The sequence below is a fragment of the Pleurodeles waltl genome, chromosome 4_1, assembly GCF_031143425.1.
Source record: "Pleurodeles waltl isolate 20211129_DDA chromosome 4_1, aPleWal1.hap1.20221129, whole genome shotgun sequence".
NCBI classification, from domain to species: Eukaryota; Metazoa; Chordata; class Amphibia; order Caudata; family Salamandridae; genus Pleurodeles; species Pleurodeles waltl.
The window spans coordinates 938698817-938722612 of record NC_090442.1 but is presented as its reverse complement, the minus strand read 5'-3'; the positions used below and the strand labels follow the sequence as shown (position 1 = coordinate 938722612).

The 23796-nt window shown below is 45.4% G+C and overlaps 1 protein-coding gene across 3 annotated transcripts in view; it reads right to left on the bottom strand.

Moving 5' to 3' along the window:
* The window catches only part of BRD1 (bromodomain containing 1), a 453076-nt gene that overhangs the window by 156065 nt on the left and 273215 nt on the right, over positions 1 to 23796 (bottom strand). For all 3 annotated transcript variants that reach the window (XM_069229712.1, XM_069229714.1, XM_069229713.1), the window contains exon 9: positions 7213 to 7348. In XM_069229712.1, coding sequence (XP_069085813.1) covers positions 7213 to 7348 — 136 coding nt within the window. The remainder of the gene's footprint in view (positions 1 to 7212; positions 7349 to 23796) is intronic.

Below are 23796 nucleotides of genomic sequence, written 5' to 3'. Positions count from 1 at the left end.
TTCACTTTGATTGTGACGTGGATGCCTCAGGTGTTTGTGCTCTAAAACCACCTCTGTATTGAGGTTTTGTTGTAAACAAAGCACCCATGGCTTTAGCGGTGTCTGAGTCTTTTTTCATTTTCTCAATAGCTGTATCTACTTCAGGGCCAAAAAGCTGTTTTTGATTAAACAGCATATTAAGGACTGCCTGTTGAATTTCAGGCTTAAACCCTGAAGACCTAAGCCATGCGTGTCTCCGTATAGTAACAGCACTATTTATTGTTCTAGCTGCTGTGTCTGCAAAATCTAGGGCTGATCTAATCTGGTTACTAGTAATGGCCGGCCCTTCCTCGACTATTTGTTGTGCCCTTTTTTGTTGGTCTTTGGGGAGATGTTGTATGATATCCTTCATCTCGCCCCAGTGGGCCCTATCATATCTAGCCAATAGTGCTTGGGAGTTGGCTATCCTCCATTGGTTGGCTGCCTGCAATGCTACCCTTTTGCCCGCAGCATCAAATTTTCTGCTCTCCTTGTCTGGTGGTGGTGCATCCCCAGATGATTGGGAGTTGGCTCTCTTTCTGGCCGCGCTTACACCTACAGAATCAGGAGGCAGTTGTTGTGTAATGAATGCCGGATCAGAGGGAGGTGGTTTATATTTTTCTCCACTCTGGGAGTAATCATCTTGGCTTTGACTAGCTCTTGAAATATCTGGTGTGCATGCTTTAACATGCCTGGAAGCATGGAAATGGACTGGTATGTAGTGTGTGTAGAGGATTATGTGTTAAAGAGAAAATCATCCTCTAAGGGCTCAGTGTGCATGGTGACATTGTGGTAGGATGCCACCCTAGCTAAGACCTGAGTATATCAGATGCTATCCTCCGGTGGTGATGGTTTAGAGGGATAGCAGTCTGGGCTGTTATCAGAAATTGGATCTGGATCATAGAGATCCCATGGATCCACATTGTCTTGTTGTGAATCAAAAGAATGTACAGGAGAATGTACAGGTGTGGGAGTAGGGGGTCGAGAGACAAGCAGGTGAGGAGAATGAGGAGGCGACTGCGCATGAGAAAATTGTGGACGTGGACATTTTTGTTTAGTCTTTGGCACTTTAGCTGGAGGCTGAGCGGTGTCCAATTGTCCCTGAAAGGCCAGCTTCCTCTTAGGCTTCAGAGGTGGTGCAGTTATGATCTTGCCAGTGTCCTTGTGAATGTGAATTCTGGCTTGCCTTTCATCTATGTCCTCAATTTGTGTGTGTTCCTCCGAAAATCTATGGCTTTCTTTAAGTACTTTGGAACTTCCATGTTCCTCCAAATAAACAGACCTTTTCGGCTCCGAAGCTGGGTTTTTTGGGATCGAAAGGGTGGGAGTGGATGTTGGCCTCTGCTCACGAAAGCGATTTTCGAGATTTCGACTCGGAGGTTCGATGTCTGCTTGCTTCTGAGCCAGTGCTTCGGCTCGAGTCTGAAGGCTTCGGTCTCTGAAGGTCTTTTTGCGGGTTGAGCCATGGCCTTCCGGCAGTGGCATTCCCAAGGCCTTATGTTTGGGCATGGCTGGGACAGGGGCAGGCGTACTCACGTGCTGTCCTGCCGTGACCGGTCTGTCCTCCTCGGACTCCTGCTCGGAGTCGGACCCTCGGACTCCTGCTCGGAGTCGGACCCTCGGACAGAGACTGCGGTGTGCATAATCTCTTCTTCCTTGATGTCGAGACGTTCAGTGCTCTTTGACGCCATCTCCAGTCTTTGTGCTCTTCTGTTTCTGAGAGTTTTCTTAGAACGGAAGGATCTGCAGGCCTCACAATTTTCCTCTCGATGGTCTGGGGAGAGACAAGAGATTACAGACGAGATGTTGGTCTGTATATGGAAATTTGGCGTGGCACTGAGGAAAAAACACGGAATGGGGTCCGGTCCATGAGGCTTCCACGCGGTCAGCCCGACCAGGCCCGAGCTGGGCGCGGGCGCCCCGAAGGGCGAGTAAAGATGTTTGACCCAACGGTATCGAAGTGACGATGAGAGATGGTACGCGATCGAAACAATACCGACGAGAATTAACAGTTATAGAACTTTTCTGACTCGAACTATCGGAGCGAAAAGAAACACGTCCGAACCCGATGGCAGAAAGAAAACAATCTAACATTGAGTCGATGCCAATGCGCAACGGAGCCGAAGAGGAGGAGTCACTCGATCCCGTGACTCGAAAATACTTCTTCGAAGAAAAACAACTTGTAACACTCCGAGCCCAACACTAGATGGCAGAATATGCATAGCATGTTTATCTGCAGCTACACATGCCATCGAACATATAATATATATGCCACCAGTTCTCTTGAAGTTGCAGCTTGTATTTTCAAAGCAATGCACATACTTCAACTAACTCTTGCAATTATGTTTCTGCTACAAAAGGATCTGACTTTTGTCTAGTGGCAGTTCTGATGCCATAAAGTAGCACAGAAGGTTTATGCCTACTGCAAAGATCAAATCTGTATTTTATGTAAATAGCTGAGTGGATTAGTAAAGCCAGTCATTACCTGTTCTATAATACAAATTAAATGTATGTGCGAGGGGGGCTATGGAGAGATGAAGGGTACTGGACTTGGCGCCAGAGGCACTGAAGATTGTGATGGTTGGTATGTGACAAGGTGAAGTAATAGTGTGTTGTTTTTGTTTTTTTGAGTGTCTTGAGAGAACACTGATTCGAAGGTAAGGTCACTGACATTTACTGTTGCACGCATCACACACACACCCTTCAGCAATTTTATGACTGTCTACGTAGGCTAGTGTTTTAGATTGAGAGTTTAGCCAGTAGCAGAGATGGCGTCTCGTTGGATGACTGCTGCACAAGCCCTAACTCGGGTTATCGAGGACAGCTCTGATGTAGGATCAGAGACTGAGACAGAAGATACTGAGATAACATCTGCGGGATAGGACAATGGCGCAGACTCTGTGAGTTATTTTTCTAACAACAACTCTTGCAGTGATTCTGAGGGAGGTAATGAGGACAGTCCTGCTGTCCCTTCGCAAGCACAGTCTGTGCAGTGGGACAATAGTGGTTTAGACCAACTCAGAGAGCATGTTGATGCAGCGGCAAGCACAGAGAGAGTGCTCTATTGGGAGCCCCCCAATTTAGTTCAGCCCCAAATTCCACCGCTCAAATCGTATTGGGGAAACATCAAAAGTATCTATCACACAACAACCTGGTTTTGTAAGGCAGGCACCTGCGTTTTTGGTATCGGGCTCGGCGGCCATATATGGAAATCTACCAAACCCAGACATTTCTGGAAACTAGACACCAGTGGGAGTCCACCAAGGTGAGACTTGAGTGTATTCTCCTAAGTTTTCTTACCCAGAATACCCTGCAAACAAGAAATGTTGAATAAAAACTCATATTTTTTCTAGCATTTCTGTCACACCAACTACAGGAATATGCTGGGATACACAAAATTCCTACCACCCAGTGTTTCCCGACCTGTCCTGTTAAAAATGCTACCCCACTTGAGTGTCTGTACCTAGTCCCTGCATCAGGAATGGATCACCCCAGGGTCAACAATTGCCCTCATGTAAGGACAAACATTGACCGTTGTGTGATCCATTCCTGACACGGGCATTAGGCCTACCCACACAAGTGAGGTACCATTTTTATCGGGAGACTTGGGGGAATGCTGGATGGAAGGCAATTTGTGGCTCCTTTCAGATTCCAGAACTTTGCAGCACTGAAATCTGAGGAAAAAGTGTTTTTTTTGCCAAATTCTGAGGTTTGCAAGGATTCTGGGTAACAGAACCTGGTGAGAGCTCAACAAGTCACCCAATCCTGGATTCCCCTAGGTGTTTAGTTTTCAAAAATGCACAGGTTTGGTAGGTTTCCCTATGTGCCAGATGAGCTAGAGGCCAAAATTCACAGATAGGCACTTTCCAAAGATTCAATGTAAAAATGTGATGTGACCATGTTGCATTTCCCGTAGCAGGCAGTAGGCCTACCCACACAAGTGAGGTAGCATTTTTATCGGGAGACTTGGGGGAACACAGAATAGAAGAACAAGTGTTATTGTCCCTTGTCTTTCTCTACAATTTTTCCTTCCAAATGTAAGACAGTGTGTAAAAAAGAAGTCTTTTTGAGAAATGCCCTGTAATTCACATGCTAGTATGGGGACCCCGGAATTCAGAGATTTGCAAATAACCACTGCTTCTCAACACCTTATCTTGTGCCCATTTTGTAAATACAAAGGTTTCCTTGATACCTATTGTCGACTCTTTATATTTCACCAAATGAATTGCTGTATCCCCGGTATACACAATAAAAATCCATTGCAAGGTGCTGCTCCTTTATTGGCTCTGGTTACCTAGGGTTCTTGATGAAACTACAAGTACTATATATCCCCGCAACCAGAAGAGTCCAGCAGATGTAACAATATATTCCTTTTAAAAATCTGCCATAGCTGAATAAAGTTATAGAAGAAAATGGCTCTTTTTTTAACTCAATTTCAATATTCTTTTATTTTAGCTGTTACTTTCTGTAGGAACGTCTGCAAGGATCTACACAAATGACCCCTTGCTGAATTCAGAATTTTGTCTACTTTTCAGAAACGTTTAGATGTCCAGGATCTGGCATTGGTTTCACACCCATTTCTGTCACTAACTGAAAGGAGGCCGAAAGCACAAAAAAATAATACAAATGGGGTATGTCCCAGAAAAATGCCAAAATTGTGTTCAAAAATGTTTTTTTCTGATTCAAGTCTACCTGTTCCTGAAAGCTGGTGATTTTAGCACTGCAAACTCTTTGTTGATGCCGTGCGTTCTTCTGCAGCCCTCTTTCACCATTTTTCTGCAAAACCGAAAAAAAAAAATTAGCTGTATTTTGGCTAATATCTTGGTCCCCTCCAGGGGAACCCACAAACTCTGGATACCTTTAGAATCCCTAGTATGCTGGAAAAAAAAAAGGACGCACATTTGGTGTGGATAGCTAATGTGGACCAAAAGTTATGAAGGCCTAAGCGTGAACTGAACTACCCCAAATAGCAAAAGAGGGCTCAGCATTTAGGGGACGGAGGCTCAGCAGCTAAGGGGTTAAAGCATACCAGTGGCTTGGGTAGGCTACCCCAAGCCATGAGCCATGTAACACCTATTTTTAAAGGAAGAGGGTGTTACGCCCCACCCTCAAAGGAAATCCTTTGTTCTGCCTTCCTGGGCTTGAGTGTTCAAGCAGCAGGAGGGCAGAAACCTGTCTGAGGGTGGCAGCAGCTTGGACTGCCCAGAAAACCACAGAAGGCTGGTAGGAGGAATGGTGGGGGTCCTCTAAGGAGCCCCCAGAGTGCATGGAATCATACTTCCAATACTGGCAACAGTATTGGAGTAGGATTCTGACATGTTTGATACCAAACATGCCTAGGTTCGGAGTTACCATTATGTAGCTGGACATAGGTACTGACCTATGTCCAGTACACGCATAAAATGGCATCCCCGCACTGATGAAGTCCAGGAAATGTAATTGGAGTTCGTGGGGGCAGCTCTGCTAGTGCAGGGGGTGTCCTCACACACAGATACTTGCACCCTGCCCTCTGGAGTAGGAGGGCCTGCCAAAGGGGTGCCTTACAGTGACCTGGTGCAGTAACCTGTAGTGAAAAAGGTGCCTGTACCCTTTCACGCAGGCTGCAATGGCAGGCCTTCAGATACACTTTGCATAGGCTCCCCATGGGTGGCATAATGTATGCTGCAGCCCATGGGGATCCCCTGGTACCCCAAAGCCCTGGGTAGCATGTACTAGGGACTTACATGGGGCACCAGTGTGCCATATGTGGGGTGAAAATGGTTCAAGTAACTATGTTTGAAGGGAGAGAGCATAATCAGTGGGGACCTGGTTAGCAGGATCCCCCTGAACACAGTCAAACACACAGACAACAGGCAGAAAAGGGGGTAACCATACCAAGAAAGAAGGTACTTTCCTACAGCATGCCATTGAGATCCTAAGGCATGTGTGTCTTCTTAGGATGATTCCTGTCTGCTGGCTGTATCTGCTGCATCTAGTGCTCACTTTAGGCAAGTGTTTGCAAAGCCTTTCCCTTCTTGTATGACCTCCCTGGCCTTCTTCTTGTTTGCCTCTGTGAGTGTTGGACAAGGTTTTCTATTTACTGCCATTGCTGGTGTCCATAACATTTCATGAGGACACTGGAGTTGGCTATTCTCCATTGCGTAGCGCCCTACGTTTTGCTCTCCTTCTCGGGTAGTTGCCCCATAGAGGTGGGTGCGTTGTTTCTTTTTCTTGCAGTGGTGACAATATTTAAATCTGCAGAAATATTGCCTTTGTTGTATTTTAGATCTTGAGTCATATGCATATATTTTATTTTATTCTACATTCTGGTTGTGACTGCCCTTGTTTTGGCAGGTTCCCTGAAGGCCTCCTTACCCTGATCAAGAATGCTGGGAAACAAGGGCAGATATAGATTTCCCTTTTAGTGTGGCAACTGGGTTTCTAGGAGGAAGCATGATCCCTCCTTCTCCTTTTCTTCCAGTTGTACCCCATAGGTTTCAGCTGCTCTCTTTACCAGGCTGTTGTACATGGACAGGATGATCTCGATGGCTAACTGTCTATTCCTTCTTATGGTGATTTGGCATCAAGGCCTTGCTATTTTCCCTTGAAACGGCTTGAGTCGTTGAAGCCCTGAGCATATTCTGCATGATCAATCTCGAAGAACTACTCCTGTTCCTCCTCGTGGGGTTCCAGGGTTCCGGGGTCACCGGTGTTTCCAACGATGACTGATCTTCCTCTTCCCCCGCAGCTGTTGAGGGTTTTGCGAGGTTACGGAACTGCTTCAAGGAATTATTGAATTCCGCTTTCCTCTGAATGAGAGTGGCCATTTCTGTCTCGTGCTCCCTCTTTTTCTTCGAGCTCTAAAACATAACTTCCTGGACCCAAGCACTAGATGGTGAAATAATGCACAGCATGTGAAACCAGAAAATGATTCATGCTGCAAAATGTGATATTGGGTACTTAGTGCAAGGGAGCCTCAACAAAGAACAATATTTACATCTAATGTTGCAGTCAGCTGTATCTTTATTATTCTCTCTCTGTCAGACGATCACAGTATTGTTAGCTATGGACGTCCCTTTTGAAACTGCAAATAGACATCCTACTGTAGATGACTTACACCAAGGACCTAATATGTATATATGTAATGCAAAACCAAGATAACTCATAGGGTAGAGTACAACTGCTGTAGTAATTGAAAACCAATCATTATTTTACCTGGAATTGCATAACAAGCTGCTACCTGAGGATAAACTAGATTCTGATGCACAACGGCGCCGTGGTTGATCCTTTCTTTCTGGAATGGCGTCCAATTCTCTTTCTGAATTTTCATCTCCAAATCCATTTATTAATTCTACAAAAAGAAAATTAATATAAACTCTTCATATCAAACAGGTTTGTATTAAAAAATAATAACTTTCTATGTGAACACATTAACCTTAAACACACACGTAGTGGGACATTTTGATAAAAAAAATACAAAGTCTCACAGAAATAGCATTTCTATATATTTTAATGACTGAAATAGTCACCCAACACAAACTGAAATAAATATATGCCCAGGCAATAATGTAGGGACAAGACACCACCCTATGTATAGAACTGTGCAAGAAAAGCAAGTAAAAACCAACCAAGTACCATCTGCCCAACAAATTAATCCAAGGCTTGACATATCAGAACTGGTTGCAGATTTGGTAGCAGAAACATACAGGGAGTGCAGAATTATTAGGCAAATGAGTATTTTGACCACATCATCCTCTTTATGCATGTTGTCTTACTCCAAGCTGTATAGGCTCGAAAGCCTACTACCAATTAAGCATATTAGGTGATGTGCATCTCTGTAATGAGAAGGGGTGTGGTCTAATGACATCAACACCCTATATCAGGTGTGCATAATTATTAGGCAACTTCCTTTCCTTTGGCAAAATGGGTCAAAAGAAGGACTTGACAGGCTCAGAAAAGTCAAAAATAGTGAGATATCTTGCAGAGGGATGCAGCACTCTTAAAATTGCAAAGCTTCTGAAGCGTGATCATCGAACAATCAAGCGTTTCATTCAAAATAGTCAACAGGGTCGCAAGAAGCGTGTGGAAAAACCAAGGCGCAAAATAACTGCCCATGAACTGAGAAAAGTCAAGCGTGCAGCTGCCACGATGCCACTTGCCACCAGTTTGGCCATATTTCAGAGCTGCAACATCACTGGAGTGCCCAAAAGCACAAGGTGTGCAATACTCAGAGACATGGCCAAGGTAAGAAAGGCTGAAAGACGACCACCACTGAACAAGACACACAAGCTGAAACGTCAAGACTGGGCCAAGAAATATCTCAAGACTGATTTTCTAAGGTTTTATGGACTGATGAAATGAGAGTGAGTCTTGATGGGCCAGATGGATGGGCCCGTGGCTGGATTGGTAAAGGGCAGAGAGCTCCAGTCCGACTCAGACGCCAGCAAGGTGGAGGTGGAGTACTGGTTTGGGCTGGTATCATCAAAGATGAGCTTGTGGGGCCTTTTCGGGTTGAGGATGGAGTCAAGCTCAACTCCCAGTCCTACTGCCAGTTCCTGGTAGACACCTTCTTCAAGCAGTGGTACAGGAAGAAGTCTGCATCCTTCAAGAAAAACATGATTTTCATGCAGGACAATGCTCCATCACACACGTCCAAGTACTCCACAGCGTGGCTGGCAAGAAAGGGTATAAAAGAAGGAAATCTAATGACATGGCCTCCTTGTTCACCTGATCTGAACCCCATTGAGAACCTGTGGTCCATCATCAAATGTGAGATTTACAAGGAGGGAAAACAGTACACCTCTCTGAACAGTGTCTGGGAGGCTGTGGTTGCTGCTGCACGCAATGTTGATGGTGAACAGATCAAAACACTGACAGAATCCATGGATGGCAGGCTTTTGAGTGTCCTTGCAAAGAAAGGTGGCTATATTGGTCACTGATTTGTTTTTGTTTTGTTTTTGAATGTCAGACATGTATATTTGTGAATGTTGAGATGTTATATTGGTTTCACTGGTAATAATAAATAATTGAAATGGGTATATATTTGTTTTTTGTTAAGTTGCCTAATAATTATGCACAGTAATAGTCACCTGCACACACAGATATCCCCCTAACATAGCTAAAACTAAAAACAAACTAAAAACTACTTCCAAAAATATTCAGCTTTGATATTAATGAGTTTTTTGGGTTCATTGAGAACATGGTTGTTGTTCAATAATAAAATTAATCCTCAAAAATACAACTTGCCTAATAATTCTGCACTCCCTGTACACAAATGTCTTCACCTGTGTGCAAAGAGTAGCAGTACTTTTTATTTTTATTTTTATCCTTTCCATCATTATAATGGCTGATTCCTCAGGAGGATTTTCAACAATGAAAGGGACCATAAGGTGCAGGACTTGGAGAAAAAAAGAACTTTTTTTTGTCTACAGTGGATGGGACATTTAGGGTTAAGGATACAACATCATTCTAAACTTACTTTATGAGTAAGGCGTTTTCTTTACTATTCTTATGAAATCAATGCCCAAAATGAAGACAGGATCTGTGAATTACGGAGCAAGAAGCCAATAATTTTACAAATTACAGACTGAAATATATAACAGTGTGAACCAATATCATTAATTAACTAGACTCACTTTGAAAGGATGGGCCTGTGCACTACTTTCCTGTCGCTAATGCCAATGTTTTAGCAAATTCTTAAAATTTTAAATACATTTTAATAAAATGGGATAAATATCCAGGTTTTTTTTGTGAACAGCATGATATACTTTGCAAACGCTACAACGTTTATAAATATAGTACTGCATCCACGATGGCACAAGTAAATTGCCTTTCCCCAAAAAGTGCTTTCTATCAAACTTCACCATTTAACTTCAGTTTCATAACAGGATAATCCACCAATTATCTTCATATTTCCTTAGTGCTGTTTTGACTAAGAGATTCAGGGCATATTACAAGACATATTGGCCTTACTGCTTTAGTGGGTTCCAGGCTGGAACAATGCTTGAACATGACCATAGACAGGTGATGAGACTCATGACAGGCAGAAAGTAACACTTGTTGCTTATACCAGCTCCATGAATAAGAAATTAATGATCTTCTGTAACAATATTTGCTGTAGATACTATCTCTTCTTGTAGATTTCTTACTTGTTGAATGGGCTTCAGGTAGCCGTCTAGGGAATATTTATAAGGTGATTAATCAGCATCTTCTCTAGGGGGTAATTTTGGAGAACTCAAGTGTAGGAAAATGCCTCTCTCTGACATGGTTACACCCCCACACACACACACTTTTTGCCTGGAATTTGTGGTTTCGACTGAAAGTGCACTAGGTTCCTGCTAGCCAGGGCCCCAGTGCCAGTTATCTTTCACTAAACTGCACAGTTGTTACCCCAATTGGCAAGTCCTCTTGCACTCTCTGTAAGTCCCTATTAAATGGTACCCCAGGTACTTAGGGCTAAGGGCAGCAGCACGACTTGTGCCACCCTAAGAGACCCCTCACCAAGCACAGGACATGCTGCAACGGCATGCTGTGTGTCTTGATACAAAAGTGAAAACACGACATGGCACACAAGCTGTGTGCCATGTCCCCTAAAACATCCCTGAGGCAGGGTGCATTATATTAAATGTGAGGACATATCTGCACAAGCAGATATGTCCCTGCTATGCCTTTGTCAATTCTCAGACATAGTAAGTGACCAGGGAAGCCATTTTAAATGCATGTGCTTGACACTGGTCAATATGAGGGTGTAACAATCCCTTTCACAGGATGACCTGCAGATTAGCCTTCCTAAGGCGGCAAGCCCCAAAGGCCTACCGCATTTGAAATGTGAATCTGGCTCCCTTCACAGGAGAGGAAGACTCTCCACCCTACCCCTGTCCAGAGACTTTTTTGCACCTGGACAGGTGGGAAAATTAGCTAGTCAGGGAGGCGTGCTACCTCCAGGCTAGCACACCCCTAAGGTAGGCTGCTGTGAGGTGGACACGATTTTTCCGAGGTAGTCATCCTTGAGGTGGCATATTTAGGAATTCTGGGACAGGGCTATGCCCACCTCCCACAGGAAGTGGTCATATAGGGGGAATAGTGAGCCCAAGATTCAGTAGCCCATTGCTACTACCCTACACACCCCTAAAGCCCCTAACTTCAGTATTTATGGGAGCCCCTGGCAGCAGAGAAATAGATCTTGATGATCTAAGAAGACCAACAACACTGAAGAACCACCACAGCGGAAGAGGAGAAAAGAAGCAACTGACCTGGTACCAACCCCGCAGGCCTGTATGCATCCCTAGCCAAAATCTGCACCAAAGGGGACTCCCTCCTGCAGCTGTGATGCCTGAAACCCAGAAGACTGCCTGCCTTCGAAAAATACCCAAAACCACTCATGAACAGCGGGCCTGTACTCAAACAACCTCCAAGGAAGGGACTTTCAAGCCTTTGGAACCGCCAAAACCCAACATCTGAAGTCACCACTGCACCCGGCATCTCCGACCCTGTCTGGAGTGGACCACTGGTGCCAACAAGTTTCCCCAGCCCTCATGGTTTCACTCCTCCTGTACTCTCCGACGACGGCTGCAGCCTCTGCATGCAGCCTCCCTCTACGACTACTGCTCCAGTGAGAAAAACCTAACACCTAAGGACACCTCTGCACCCTTCACTCCTGAGCTGTGGAGAAGGTCCACTGTTGGTTCACCCTGACTGGCCCCCTGGCCAGAGCCTGCAGCCTCTTTTGCAGTGACTATCTCCATAGGAACGCAATGGGCACCTGATGCTATTTTGCACTCTCCACCCAGCCGCCCCCATGTCGCTCAGGGTGTACTATGGGTGCTGCCTTGGACCTTGCCCACTACTCACCTTAACCCCAGGAGCCTGGTCGTGTAAGTCAATGTACTCTACCTGTTTGCAGAACTTGTTTCCCCCCCCCATAGGATAACATTGCAGAACTCAGAAATTGCACTCTCTGTGTTGTGAAGTAAAAGAAATACCTATTTAAAAAGGTACTTACCTGAACGATTTTTCTCTGATGCCTAAACATGTATAAAGATACTTGCTATATTTATAAATTGGTGCGGACCTCCTTCTTAAGTTGTGTTTCTCATTTATTGACTATTGTGTGTATCTGTAGATGTCTTGCACTCCTTTGTTTCAAGCCTAAGGCAGATCGACCACAACTAAATAGAGCACTTTGGGATTGCATAGCAAGCCCTGTCCACTCACTGGAGAAGCCCTTGACCCTTTATATGGTATTAACATCCCACATAAAAAGCCTGCTTCCTACAGCAAAGGTTTCTCCAGTTTCATTTTTTTTTTTTTTTTAAGAATAGATGGGGCAAATGGGTTACAACTCTATAACTATTGCGCCAAATGCCTAGATGATACAAAACATTCTAAAGGGGAAACAAAAATATTTCAAATGTTTAGGGTCTGGTCCAGTACTCCAAAGCAATAGCTAAATATTTCATGGTGGCGCTTGCAACACCAGTCTCTCCCAGAGCCACTTATGTTCACTACTCATTGTACCACTCACCACAGCACCATCCAGTGCTTGTGTGCCATTCTGTCCAGACTTTGATATGCTGAGGACCCTGCACTGGTCCTATGCTCCGGGCTGTGTTGGTATCATGCTGGGAACTACTGCAGAGTTCCATAACCTTGTAAAGAAACTTGGACTAATGCTCGTTCCTCTATATGGTTAAGGGACTGCTTGCTATAACGTACGGAAGGAGGCGCTTAATGCTTTCGTAACATTCGTACATAATTTCGAGGTAGTGTCCTTATTATGAACCACCACCTGAAAAACCACATGATCAGCACAAGGTGGCGCTGCAGCAGCACAAACCTTAATCTGTATGATTCCATGCCTGGATATGATTAAGTTAGTCCATTACGGTGGCTTTCACAACCTCTTTCCCTGCACATCGGAGTCAGGCAAAAAATAATCAGAAAAAGGTGTCACAGAATACATCACAGGTCATCGGCAAGGGAACGCAAGAGTTCACTACAGAACTATTCAGAAGAACGAGCAACTTTCAGAATGAATGTTACAGATGATAAAAAAAAAGCTTTCTTCTACCTGACAATTCTTCCCATAAAATCTGCATCATGAACAAGTGATGAATTCAAAGCTCTGTAAAAGAGCATTAAACCAAATATGCATTTCTGTTACAACATTAGAATCATAGGAGTAGCCACTGAAGAACATATGAAATAAGACAAAAATTGTACTTTTAGCACCTGTTCCCCACATCCGATAGACATTTCGTACCTTTAATAGGGGAAAACTGACAGTGGATGAAGGGCATGGAGGGCTAATGGACGGCTTTTTGTACAATCTCATAACACTTTTTAATACTAACACTCACCCACATGGGAGCATCTAAAGAGAACGTGACTTCATGAGGGCTGCAGCGCAGACGAGCAGCACACACACAGCGGGCGTGTCAAAGGCAAGACTGTGCTAGACCGCCCCCAGCGCCAGCATCTCTGGGTCTCCCACTACCTACTGATACCTAGTTGCAATCTCCCATGCTCTTAAACCCTGCTTGCAACATTGCAGCAACACCGCAGAACAACACAGCAGGAGCATTCACATGCACCTCCTCCAAGTTTTCATGTACTAAAATCACACCCTACACCCACCACTCCCACACCAAACACCCAGCACCCCACTCACACTAACCAGCCACACAGACATGCTCACACAGATGAAACATCACTCCAACAACAGGCCACACTTGAATGCATGCTCCTCAGCACACGCTTGCTCACTCAACACGCCACTGAGATATGGGACCTACTGCTTGACCACACTCTGGATCTGCTCTTTCTCACTATAACATGGCTAAACCCTTCCACAGGGCCAGAGATGGGTTGCTACAGCCATCCTTGCTGGCTACAAGATCGTTAGGCAAGACCACTGACACAAGCCTGGAGGTTGAGTCGAAAATCTTTTCAAGGTACCATCAGCTGCACCACCTACACGGACACCCTCACCAGCTAAATGGAACACTTCATGTTCAAGATATGCATCAAAGCCAACCCCTCCCACGGCAGAACATTTATATGCAGATTACCAGGATCCCACATCAATTTGGTCAGCTACATCACAGACTTTGTCGCATCCTTCAGAATCAAAGCCAGCAGCTTCATCTTCCTTGGCGACCTTACTTTCATCTCGAAGTCTGCACTGACCCAAACTCTATGACCCTTCTAGAAAACCTTGCAAACCTTGGCATCACTGAGCACCTTCCCAAACCCACACATACCGCTGGTCACACCTATAGGACCCAATTTTCTCCTCAATGTGCAAAATAACAATTGACAAGCCAGCAAACATGACCTGGACAGACCACATCCTTGTCAGTTTCAGTTTACACATCCAGCACCATCTCAGACCAACACCACAGGAATCGTCCAATGCAGCTAAAAAGCATCTCAAAAGAGGGACAGGCTTCTGCCCACCACAAGCACACCAGTGACAAAAACTTCAACAGCTGGATCAACACATGTGCGGACACCCTGGTTACCACCAAGCCCAACCCAAAGGAAAAGCCTGACCACAGGCCAGCTACTACATAGAGGAACTCAGGCTGACAAAATGCTACTGCAAGCAACTGGAGCACAAATGGAGAACATCTCAAGACACTGCAGCTATAGACATCCTCAAATCAACCTTAAGATGCTACCACCAGCAGAGATGGAACAACAAACACACAGTTCTTACAGATCACATCAACACCAGCACGAACAGCATCAAGGAAATCTTCGCAATCATCAAAGATTTAGCCACACCTTCTGCCGTCTCAGCAACATCACCCCCCTCACAAGATCTTTACAACAATCTCTCGGAATTCTTCTGTAACAAAAATCACTTCCATACACAGCAGTTTCGACCATCAACCAGACCCCAGCACTATTGCAACTCAACTTCCCATCACAGCTAACGAACAAACTCTGACTTAGTGGTCTGTCATCATCACAGTTGAAATCACTGCTACCATGAATACAAGGCACCTGGGGGCTCAATCTGACCCTTGCCCCCACCATGACTTCACCAAATAACTCCTACTGATCAGTGAAGCACTAACACCCATCCTCAGTGCCTCCATGGACTCAGTCACATTCCTTGACTCTTTGAAACTTAACAGTTATGCTCCTGCTAAAAAAAATCCAATGACCCAGCTATTCTTTCCAACCACAGCCCGTCTCCCTCCTTCCAAACCTGGCCGATGTCTCAAAGAAACTTATCAACCGGTGCCTCACCGACCAACTCAGCAGCTACAAGAACATTGACGCCACGCACTGAGGATTCAGGCCCAACCACCGTACAGAAGCAGCACTCACCGCTACCACAGATGACATCCGCATGAACACTGACAAAGAAGACACAGGAGCGTTTATTCTCCTGGACCTTCTTGTAGCATTTGACAGGGTCTCACATCCCATCCTCATCAGGAGCCTGCATAAGATTGGCATCAACGCCCATCCCTTCACTGGATCTGCTCCTTTTTAGCAGAGAGAACACAAGCTGTCAGCCTTGCACCTTACCCCTCAGAAGACCGCAAATGTATATGCAGAGTGCCTCAAAGTTCATTGCTCAGCCCCACTCTCTTCAACGCATTCATAATCCCTCTGTCCAACGTCATCTGCACACACACACACGACATCTGGTCTTATGCCGACAGTATGCAACTCATAACCCCCTTCTCTCAGACAAGACCCCCACACATGAAACAGGTTCACCGCCTGAATGACCTAAGTCACTAACTGGATGAAAACCAACTGTCTCAAGATCAACGCCAACAAGACAGAAGTAAGTCACTGTTCAGCAGCTGGAGAGAGGGGAAGACGTTAATCCCATGTTGCAAGGAGCATGTAGATCTTGCAGCATTGAAGGTGAGGCATTCCAGGTTCCAATGATTAGAGCTGCTCAAGATGAGGATCGCAAGTCCTAGTGCATCCAGTTTCCTAAATTCTCTATAGAGGTACAGTTTATTGCCTGGAGGTTTATTTGGCCACAGGAGTACTAACAACAAGACTCCCAAGTTGGGTGTGGGGAAATTAAATCCTACTAACTGGAAGTTCAGTTCGTTTCATGGCTGAAAAGACGTTAGGGGTTACGTCGTTATTTGTACCACTTTTTTTCCCCTCAAGTGTTCAAATTATTTTGAAGCCTCCAAAGCAGCATGGCATGCTCATTTAATGGAGACTTTTCAGTTAGTGGGGAATTTCTCCCTGGAAAGTATTAATGCCAAAGGTGTTTAATAAACTAAAATATAGGCTCCTGTTAGATCTCTGTTGTAGAAATCTGTCTTGTTGTTAATGCTCTCACTGCATAAGAGGTAGAGCTCAGTAACTCCAAATGCATTGACTTCTTTCATGAATAAATATGGTAACTAATCAGAATCTTCTGTTACTTGGTAATTATTTCTCATTAAACGGTCAACCTTCGTTTTCTTGGCTAAGTATGTAATGGGAGTGGGGACAATTTTTAACACGGTGCTGATAGTGTCTGAGTTGAGGGAGATAGTGTAGATGCTAAAATGCAGTGAGGGTGACCATAATATGGGGGCAGATAGACTTGATTGTCCTGGACAGAACCACAGGTCTTGCCACCGGATAAGATTGTACCAAGGGAACTTTGCACCCCAGGGATACATACTTGGGCCAAAGGTCGAAGATAGAATCACGGCCTGCATGAACGTCTGTCTGTACTTGCTCTTGTTAGGCTTCCGCAGGTGGAAAACCTACCTGGGACGACTGCTCAATATATTAATGCCTTCGGAAAGATGTTTCAAATTTTTTATAGAGGTCCAAAATGCAGCAGCAAGACTGTGTATCATAGTACTAAAATCTGCACCGATTACCCAAAACAGAAACAGTGCTACGGTCTGCCTTAAGACAGGGGAGTACTGTTTACGACACACTGCACACAACTCTCCTCTGAAAATGTCCTTAGAAACTACACAACCGTGCACAAAACACACACACTCACTTAAAAAACAAAAAGTTAAAGGGAGATTATAGTTAGGTTCTTATGCAGGAAATTCAGAAGTTATAGTTATGGTTATCTCAGGTTACTATAACTCGTGACCTAAGGCGTGGGTACTGGCAAACATTTTCCCAGGGCCCACAAAGTCTGGTCTGTGATGTGACCAAGGTCTGCACTGACACCAACAGGGTGACGATCGGGGGGGTGGGGGCGTATTGGCGGTAAGGTGGGTGTAGGGGAAGGGAACCATTTTCATCTAGTGTCTGAACTGCACAATGTGAAACCAAACACTTGGAATTAATCTTGGGTTCTTTACTTAACCTAACTGTGTGATCCCAGGCAGTTGTTCTATTTCACTTTCCCTCTTTCTCTTCATTATCAGTTTTATTTCATTTTCCTTCCTTTTTCTACATTATTACATAGGAGGATCTCAAAATACATGACTTCAGGTTGTGCACTGTAAAAAAAAATCTCCTGTATTTGATATAGTAAATTACAATGTTATTTTTGTGTAATATAACCCCAAGCCATCCAAAGTGTGAACATGACAACTTACTTGCCTCTTAGTTCACTATTGGCATTGTTGTCAGGGTTGTGGGGAAGAATGAACGTTTCTAAATTAATGTTTGACAACTATCACTTAGAAAATGCTTCTTAATTCACTAATTTAATCTGATGTACTAAAGTGAAACCGTTCTGCATGTTAATGAGAAGCACTGTTTGAAATTTTACTAAACTTTATCATACTTTTATACTTTAGCTGTAACATGTTTTTAAAAATGAAGGTTTTTCTAACTTTAAGAGGTGCAGGATACCCTAATTACTTCCTTTCTTTAACTTAAATTAACCTTTACATAAATGCATGTCTGCTTACTTAACATATTTTTAATGTTGGTGCTTAGTTGAGTCCAGTGCTGATACTGACCAGGGGGCCGCATGCTGCCTCCGGGTCGTACTTTAAGGTAACTATAACTCACACCCCTGCCATGCACAGTTTTCTCCTCAATAATTTTACTGCAAACATTACATTGATCCTATCAATGATGTTATCAAAGATGTCATGAGTGCTGTATTATGTGGGGTAATCAGCAGTGCATGGCAAGGGCGCGAGTTATAGTTAACCTTAGGACATGAGTTATAGTTATTTGAGACAACCATAACTGTAACTGCTGAACTTCTAAGGTATTGTCTGAGTAAATTCAGAATCTAACTATAATGTCCCTGTAACCTTTGGTTATTAAGTGAATTTCTAAGTTTTTTAATTGTATTTCTTCACTATAACATCCCTGTAACCTTTGTTTTCTTTGAGTGGATTTCTATGGTTTTTTGTTTTTACGTAAAGTAATTTAATTACTATATGTTCTTCCAACCACAGCCGTATACGGCAGAGGTTGGCCGCAGGGCCTGCAGCCAACCCCTATAACCAGCTGGCTGTGCACAGTGGGTTGTTACCCTCCATAATAACCCAACCCCATGCCACACACAGACTTCCCAGGGGCACCAAATAGAGAGGACGGACCCCCCGGTGTGTGGATGTCCCTACCTCCCAAGGCACCACCTCCTTCCCGGGGCTACATTAGATAAATATATGGGGGGGCTGGGACAGCACAGACCCACCCAGGGACCACCACCTCCCCAAGGCCACATAATAAAAACATGTAGGTGGGGGCTATCTGGACACCCCTAGTTCCTCAGGGCTAAAAAAAAAAAAAAAAATAGGGGGGTGTAAGGAAATGCCTCCTTGGCATGGATACCCCCTGACTTTTTGCCTTTGCTGATGCTAAGGTATGATTTGAAAGTGTGCTGGGACCCTGCTAACCAGGCCCCAGCACCAGTGTTCTTTCCCTAAACTGTACCTTTGTCTCCACAATTGGCACAATTGGCACAACCCTGGCACCCAGGTAAGTCCCTTGTAACTGGTACCCCTGGTACCAAGGGCCCTGATGCCAGGGAAGGTCTCTAAGGGCTGCAGCATGTCTTATGCCACACTAGAGACCCTTCACTCAGCACATGCACACTGCTTCACAGCTTGTGCGTGCTGGTGGGGAGAAAATGACTAGGTGCCATGCCAACCTCACACTGCCTGTGGCATAGATAAGTCACCCCTCTAGCAGGCCTTACAGCCGTAAGGCAGGGTGCATTATACCACAGGTGAGGGAATAGGTGCATGAGCACTATGCCCCTACAGTGTCTAAGCAAAACCTTAGACATTGTAAGTGCAGGGTAGCCATTAGAGTATATGGTCTGGGAGTCTGTCAAACACGAACTCCACAGCACCATAATGGCTACACTGAAAACTGGGAAGTTTGGTATCAAACTTCTCAGCACAATAAATGCACATTGATGCAATTTATTGTAGCATACACCCCGAGGGCATCTTAGAGATGCCCCTGAAAACATACCTGACTTTCAGTGTAGGATGACTAGTTCCTGCCAGCCTGCCACACACCAGACAGGTTGCTGGCCACATGGGGAGAGTGCCTTTGTCACACTGTGGCCAGGAACAAAGCATGTACTGGGTGGAGGTGCTTCTCACCTCCCCCTGCAGGAACTGTAATACCTGGCGGTGAGCCTCAAAGGCTCACCCCCTTTGTTACAGCGCCACAGGTAATCCCAGCTAGTGGAGATGCCCGCCCCTCCGGCCACTGCCCCCACTTTTGGTAGCAAGGCTGGAGGAGATAATTAGGAAAACAAGGAGGAGTCACCCACCAGTCAGGACAGCCCCTAAGCTGTCCTGAGCTGAGGTGACTCTTACTTTTAGAAATCCTCCATCTTGTGGATGGAGGATTCCCCCAATAGGATTAGGGATGTGCCCCCCTCCCCACAGGGAGGAGGCACAAAGAGGGTGTAGCCATCCTCAAGGACAGTAGCCATTGGCTACTGCCCTCCCAGACTTAAACACACCCCTAAATTCAGTATTTAGGGGCTCCCCAGAACCTAGGAAACTAGATTCCTGCAACCTTAACCAGAAGAAGGACTGCTCACCTGAAGCCCTGCAGTGAAGATGGAGACGACAACTGCTTTGGCCCTAGCCCTACCAGCCTGTCTCCCAACTTCGAAGAAAACTGCAACAGCGACACATCCAACAGGGACCAGCGACTTCTGAAGCCTCAGAGGACTGCCCTGCAACCAAGGACCAAGAAACTCCAGGGCCCTGTTCAACAATCTGCAACTTTCTTGCAACAAAGAAACGACTTTGAAGACCAGACGTTTCCCGCCAGAAGCGTGAGACTTTCTACTCTGCACCCGACGCCCCCGGCTCGACATGCGGAAAATCAACACTACAGGGAGGACTCCCCGGCGACTGCGAGCCAGTGAGTAGCCAGAGACGACCCCCCCCCCCCCGAGCCCCCACAGCAACGCCTGCAGAGGAAATCCAGAGGCTCTCCCTGACCGCGACTGCCTGTAACAAGGGATCCGACGCCTGGAACCAACACTGTACCTGCAGCCCCCAGGACCTGAAGGAACCGAACTCCAGTGCAAGAGCGACCCCCAGGCGACCCTCTGCCTAGCCTTGGTGGTGGCTACCCCGAGGAGCCCCCGTGCCTGCCTGCATCATTGAAGAGACCCCCGGGTCTCCCCATTGCTTTCTATACAAAACCCAACACCTGTTTGCACTCTGCACCTGGCTGCCCCTGTGCCGCTGAGGGTGTACTTTCTGTGCCTGCTTGTGTCTCCCCCCGGTGCCCTACAAAACCCCCTGGTCTGGCCCCCGAGGACGCGGGTACTTACCTGCTGGCAGACTAGAACCGGGGCACCCCTGTTCTCCATTGAAGCCTATGTGTTTTGGGCACCTCTTTGACCTCTGCACCTGACCGGCCCTGAGCTACTGGTGTGGTAACTTTGGGGTTGCCTTGAACCCCCAACGGTGTGCTACCTTGGACCCAACTTTGAACCCTGTAAGTGTTTTACTTACCAGTGAACTTAACCTCTACTTACCTCCCCAGGAACTGTTGATTATTGCAGTGTCCACTTTTAAAATAGCTTGCTGCCATTTTTGCCAAAACTGTACATGCTATTGTGATTATTCAAAGTTCCTAAAGTACCTGAATGAAATACCTTTCATTTGAAGTATTACTTGTAAATCTTGAACCTGTGGTTCTTAAAATAAACTAAGAAAATATATTTTTCTATATAAAAACCTATTGGCCTGGAATAAGTCTTTGAGTGTGTGTTCCTCATTTATTGCCTGTGTGTTTACAACAAATGCTTAACACTACTACCCTCTGATAAGCCTACTGCTCGACCGCACTACCACAAAATAGAGCATTAGAATTATCTAATTTTGCCACTATCTTACCTCTAAGGGGAACCCTTGGACTCTGTGCACAATATTTCTAACTTTGAGATAGTGTATACAGAGCCAACTTCCTACAGGGGGCAGTGCAGCTTCAAGGGGGACCCCTGGACCAAGAAAAGGGGTTTAGGGCATGCATACCCTGTCCTCGTTTCCTTTTTTTTTGTGGGGGGGGGGGGGGCTCATCGGAATTGTTTGAAGTGCTGTCAGCTAATCACATCTCTGCAGGAGGTCTACCTGGATATACAAATTTCTTTTCCCTTTAATATCTAAAAAACAACTGAATGGATTTACACCTAATTTAAAAAGGGTGATCTGCTACCTTTTAGCCAAATTTGGAGTAATTTCATCCAGCAGTTCGGGCTGCAGGCATGTCTAAAGAGTCTATGGGAATTACCATGGGAAACACACTTTATTTGACCCCCCTTCTTCTCGGTCACCGCTTGGCAGATCTTCCTGAAACTTTGCTTACACAACAAGACCCAACTTCACACTTTTTGGGAAACTTCCAGAAGATTCGGTGCCAAAGACATAGACAGGTCAAAAAACACTTTTTCTATTGAAACTATGTCCTAACCATAACTACATACTAATGACTGCCTTTAGATAAAACACACCCACACCTAAACCACCCTTCTCCCTCCACCCAAAAGTGTAAGGTGCAGAGCCTGCATGGAAATGAGCATGAGGCATAAGTAGAATACATTAGTCCAGGAGCCTCAAAATCATCCAAATTGGAACACAGGAAACATTTACTGAATGTGCAGGACTCACTGTTGGGAGGGAAACATTTTGAAGACCACACCATGTGCAGCACACCCCTCTGGGATATAGTCTTGTTGATGAAGACTCTTAGTGGAAATAACAGTGAGATGATCATACGCAACCAACTGCGACAAACTTGCATTCAACAGCCAGTGGTCAAGAACTGGTACTACGTGGACTAACTGACCTAAGAAGATAAGCTGCGGCCACCATCATGACTTCTGCAAATATGTGAGGGTCTGAAGGGAGGCCAAAGGACTAGAAGGTGAAATGAAAGTGTTTCGACTACACAACAACGTGAACGTAATGCCTGTGGGACTACAGGATGGGTATATGAAAGTAAGCAATCAGCACTTCTGAAGACACCATCCAATCGCCAGCATCTCGGGCAGGGAGGGCCTGGGTCAGGGTAAGCATGTTGAATTTTCTCTTTGGAAGGTGTTCAAGAAGCGAAGGTCCACAATTGGTCTGATATCACCATTCTTTTTGGGTACCAAGAAGTAACATGAATAGCACCGACTGCAGCTCTCCTTCACTAGGCCTCTCTCTACTGCTGCTTGCCCAGCAATCAATGAACCTCTTTGGAGGAACATGCCTCCATCCTTGCCAAAGTCTGAGCGAAAACAAGAGGAACCATAAAGGAGGAAGAGGTTTGAGTGGACGGGGGAGGACTCCACACAGGAAGAGAAAGGCATAACCATGACGGCCAACCTGCAAGACCCACTTGCCCGAGGCAACAGCACACCAGTTGTACAGGTAAAAACAATCTGCTCCCTACTATTACACTGGGGACTCCAAAAGGGGGAATCAGAACAGCTTGGTGGGCGCACACTGGTAGAGGAATGTGATGACTGACCTTGTTTTGTTTGCCCCAGCCTCTGATCCTGCTATGCCCCCTGGAGCTTTGAAAGGGCTGGATGGGTTGCTGCATGGGGGCTGCCTCTGGCGGTAAGCCAGACCATAGGAGTAAATCCTGAACTTTCTTTATTGTTGATGGAACTGGTAGCCAGGGAGAGTAAGCCCAAGAAGCAAGTCATAACACAGATATCGTTAAAACACTCCAAAGCAGAATCTAACTTGTTGCCAAAATTGTCAAAAGGCATATCATGAGCCACACCAACATGTCCCTGGTTGAACCCATGGTGCGCATCAAGGCATGATGATGAATCCTGCACAGCCTACACAGCCTGCAGTGTGTAGTGCTATCAGAACCTGCAGTTTGTGGGCCATCTGTGGGGGCTGGCCTACAGGGATGAGGGGCATTTGATAGAGCATGGAACTTACATTTAAATTATTTTTATTTAAGAAATGGGATAGGCTCTAAAGAGAATGAGGAAGAGGTTAGTCAAAGGTCTGCTCCTGGGAATGTTCACAGAGTCTGCAGCCTGTAAAATGTATTTGGCTATGTCCTGTCTGTAAATGCGTTTCCAAACTCCTCCCTGAGGGCATAAGCGTACTTCACAAAAGAGACAAACCACAACCAGAGATCACAATGCCAAATTTGCAAAAGAAATCACGGTTATGCGAAGCACAATGGGCTTCAATTCTCTATCAGGTAAGGTTGCAGGGAAGGCATCAGGTATACTTTTCTTGCTGTAGCCTGCACCATGAAACTTTCCAGTGTTGGGTGCTGTGTCAAGAAGGATAGACCACCTGAAACAGGCCTATGGCACCTAGAGATGTGGAGGCTGAACAGCAGAGAAGATAAGGCTTTGAACATGCCACAGTCTCGGTCAGCACTTCACTAAAA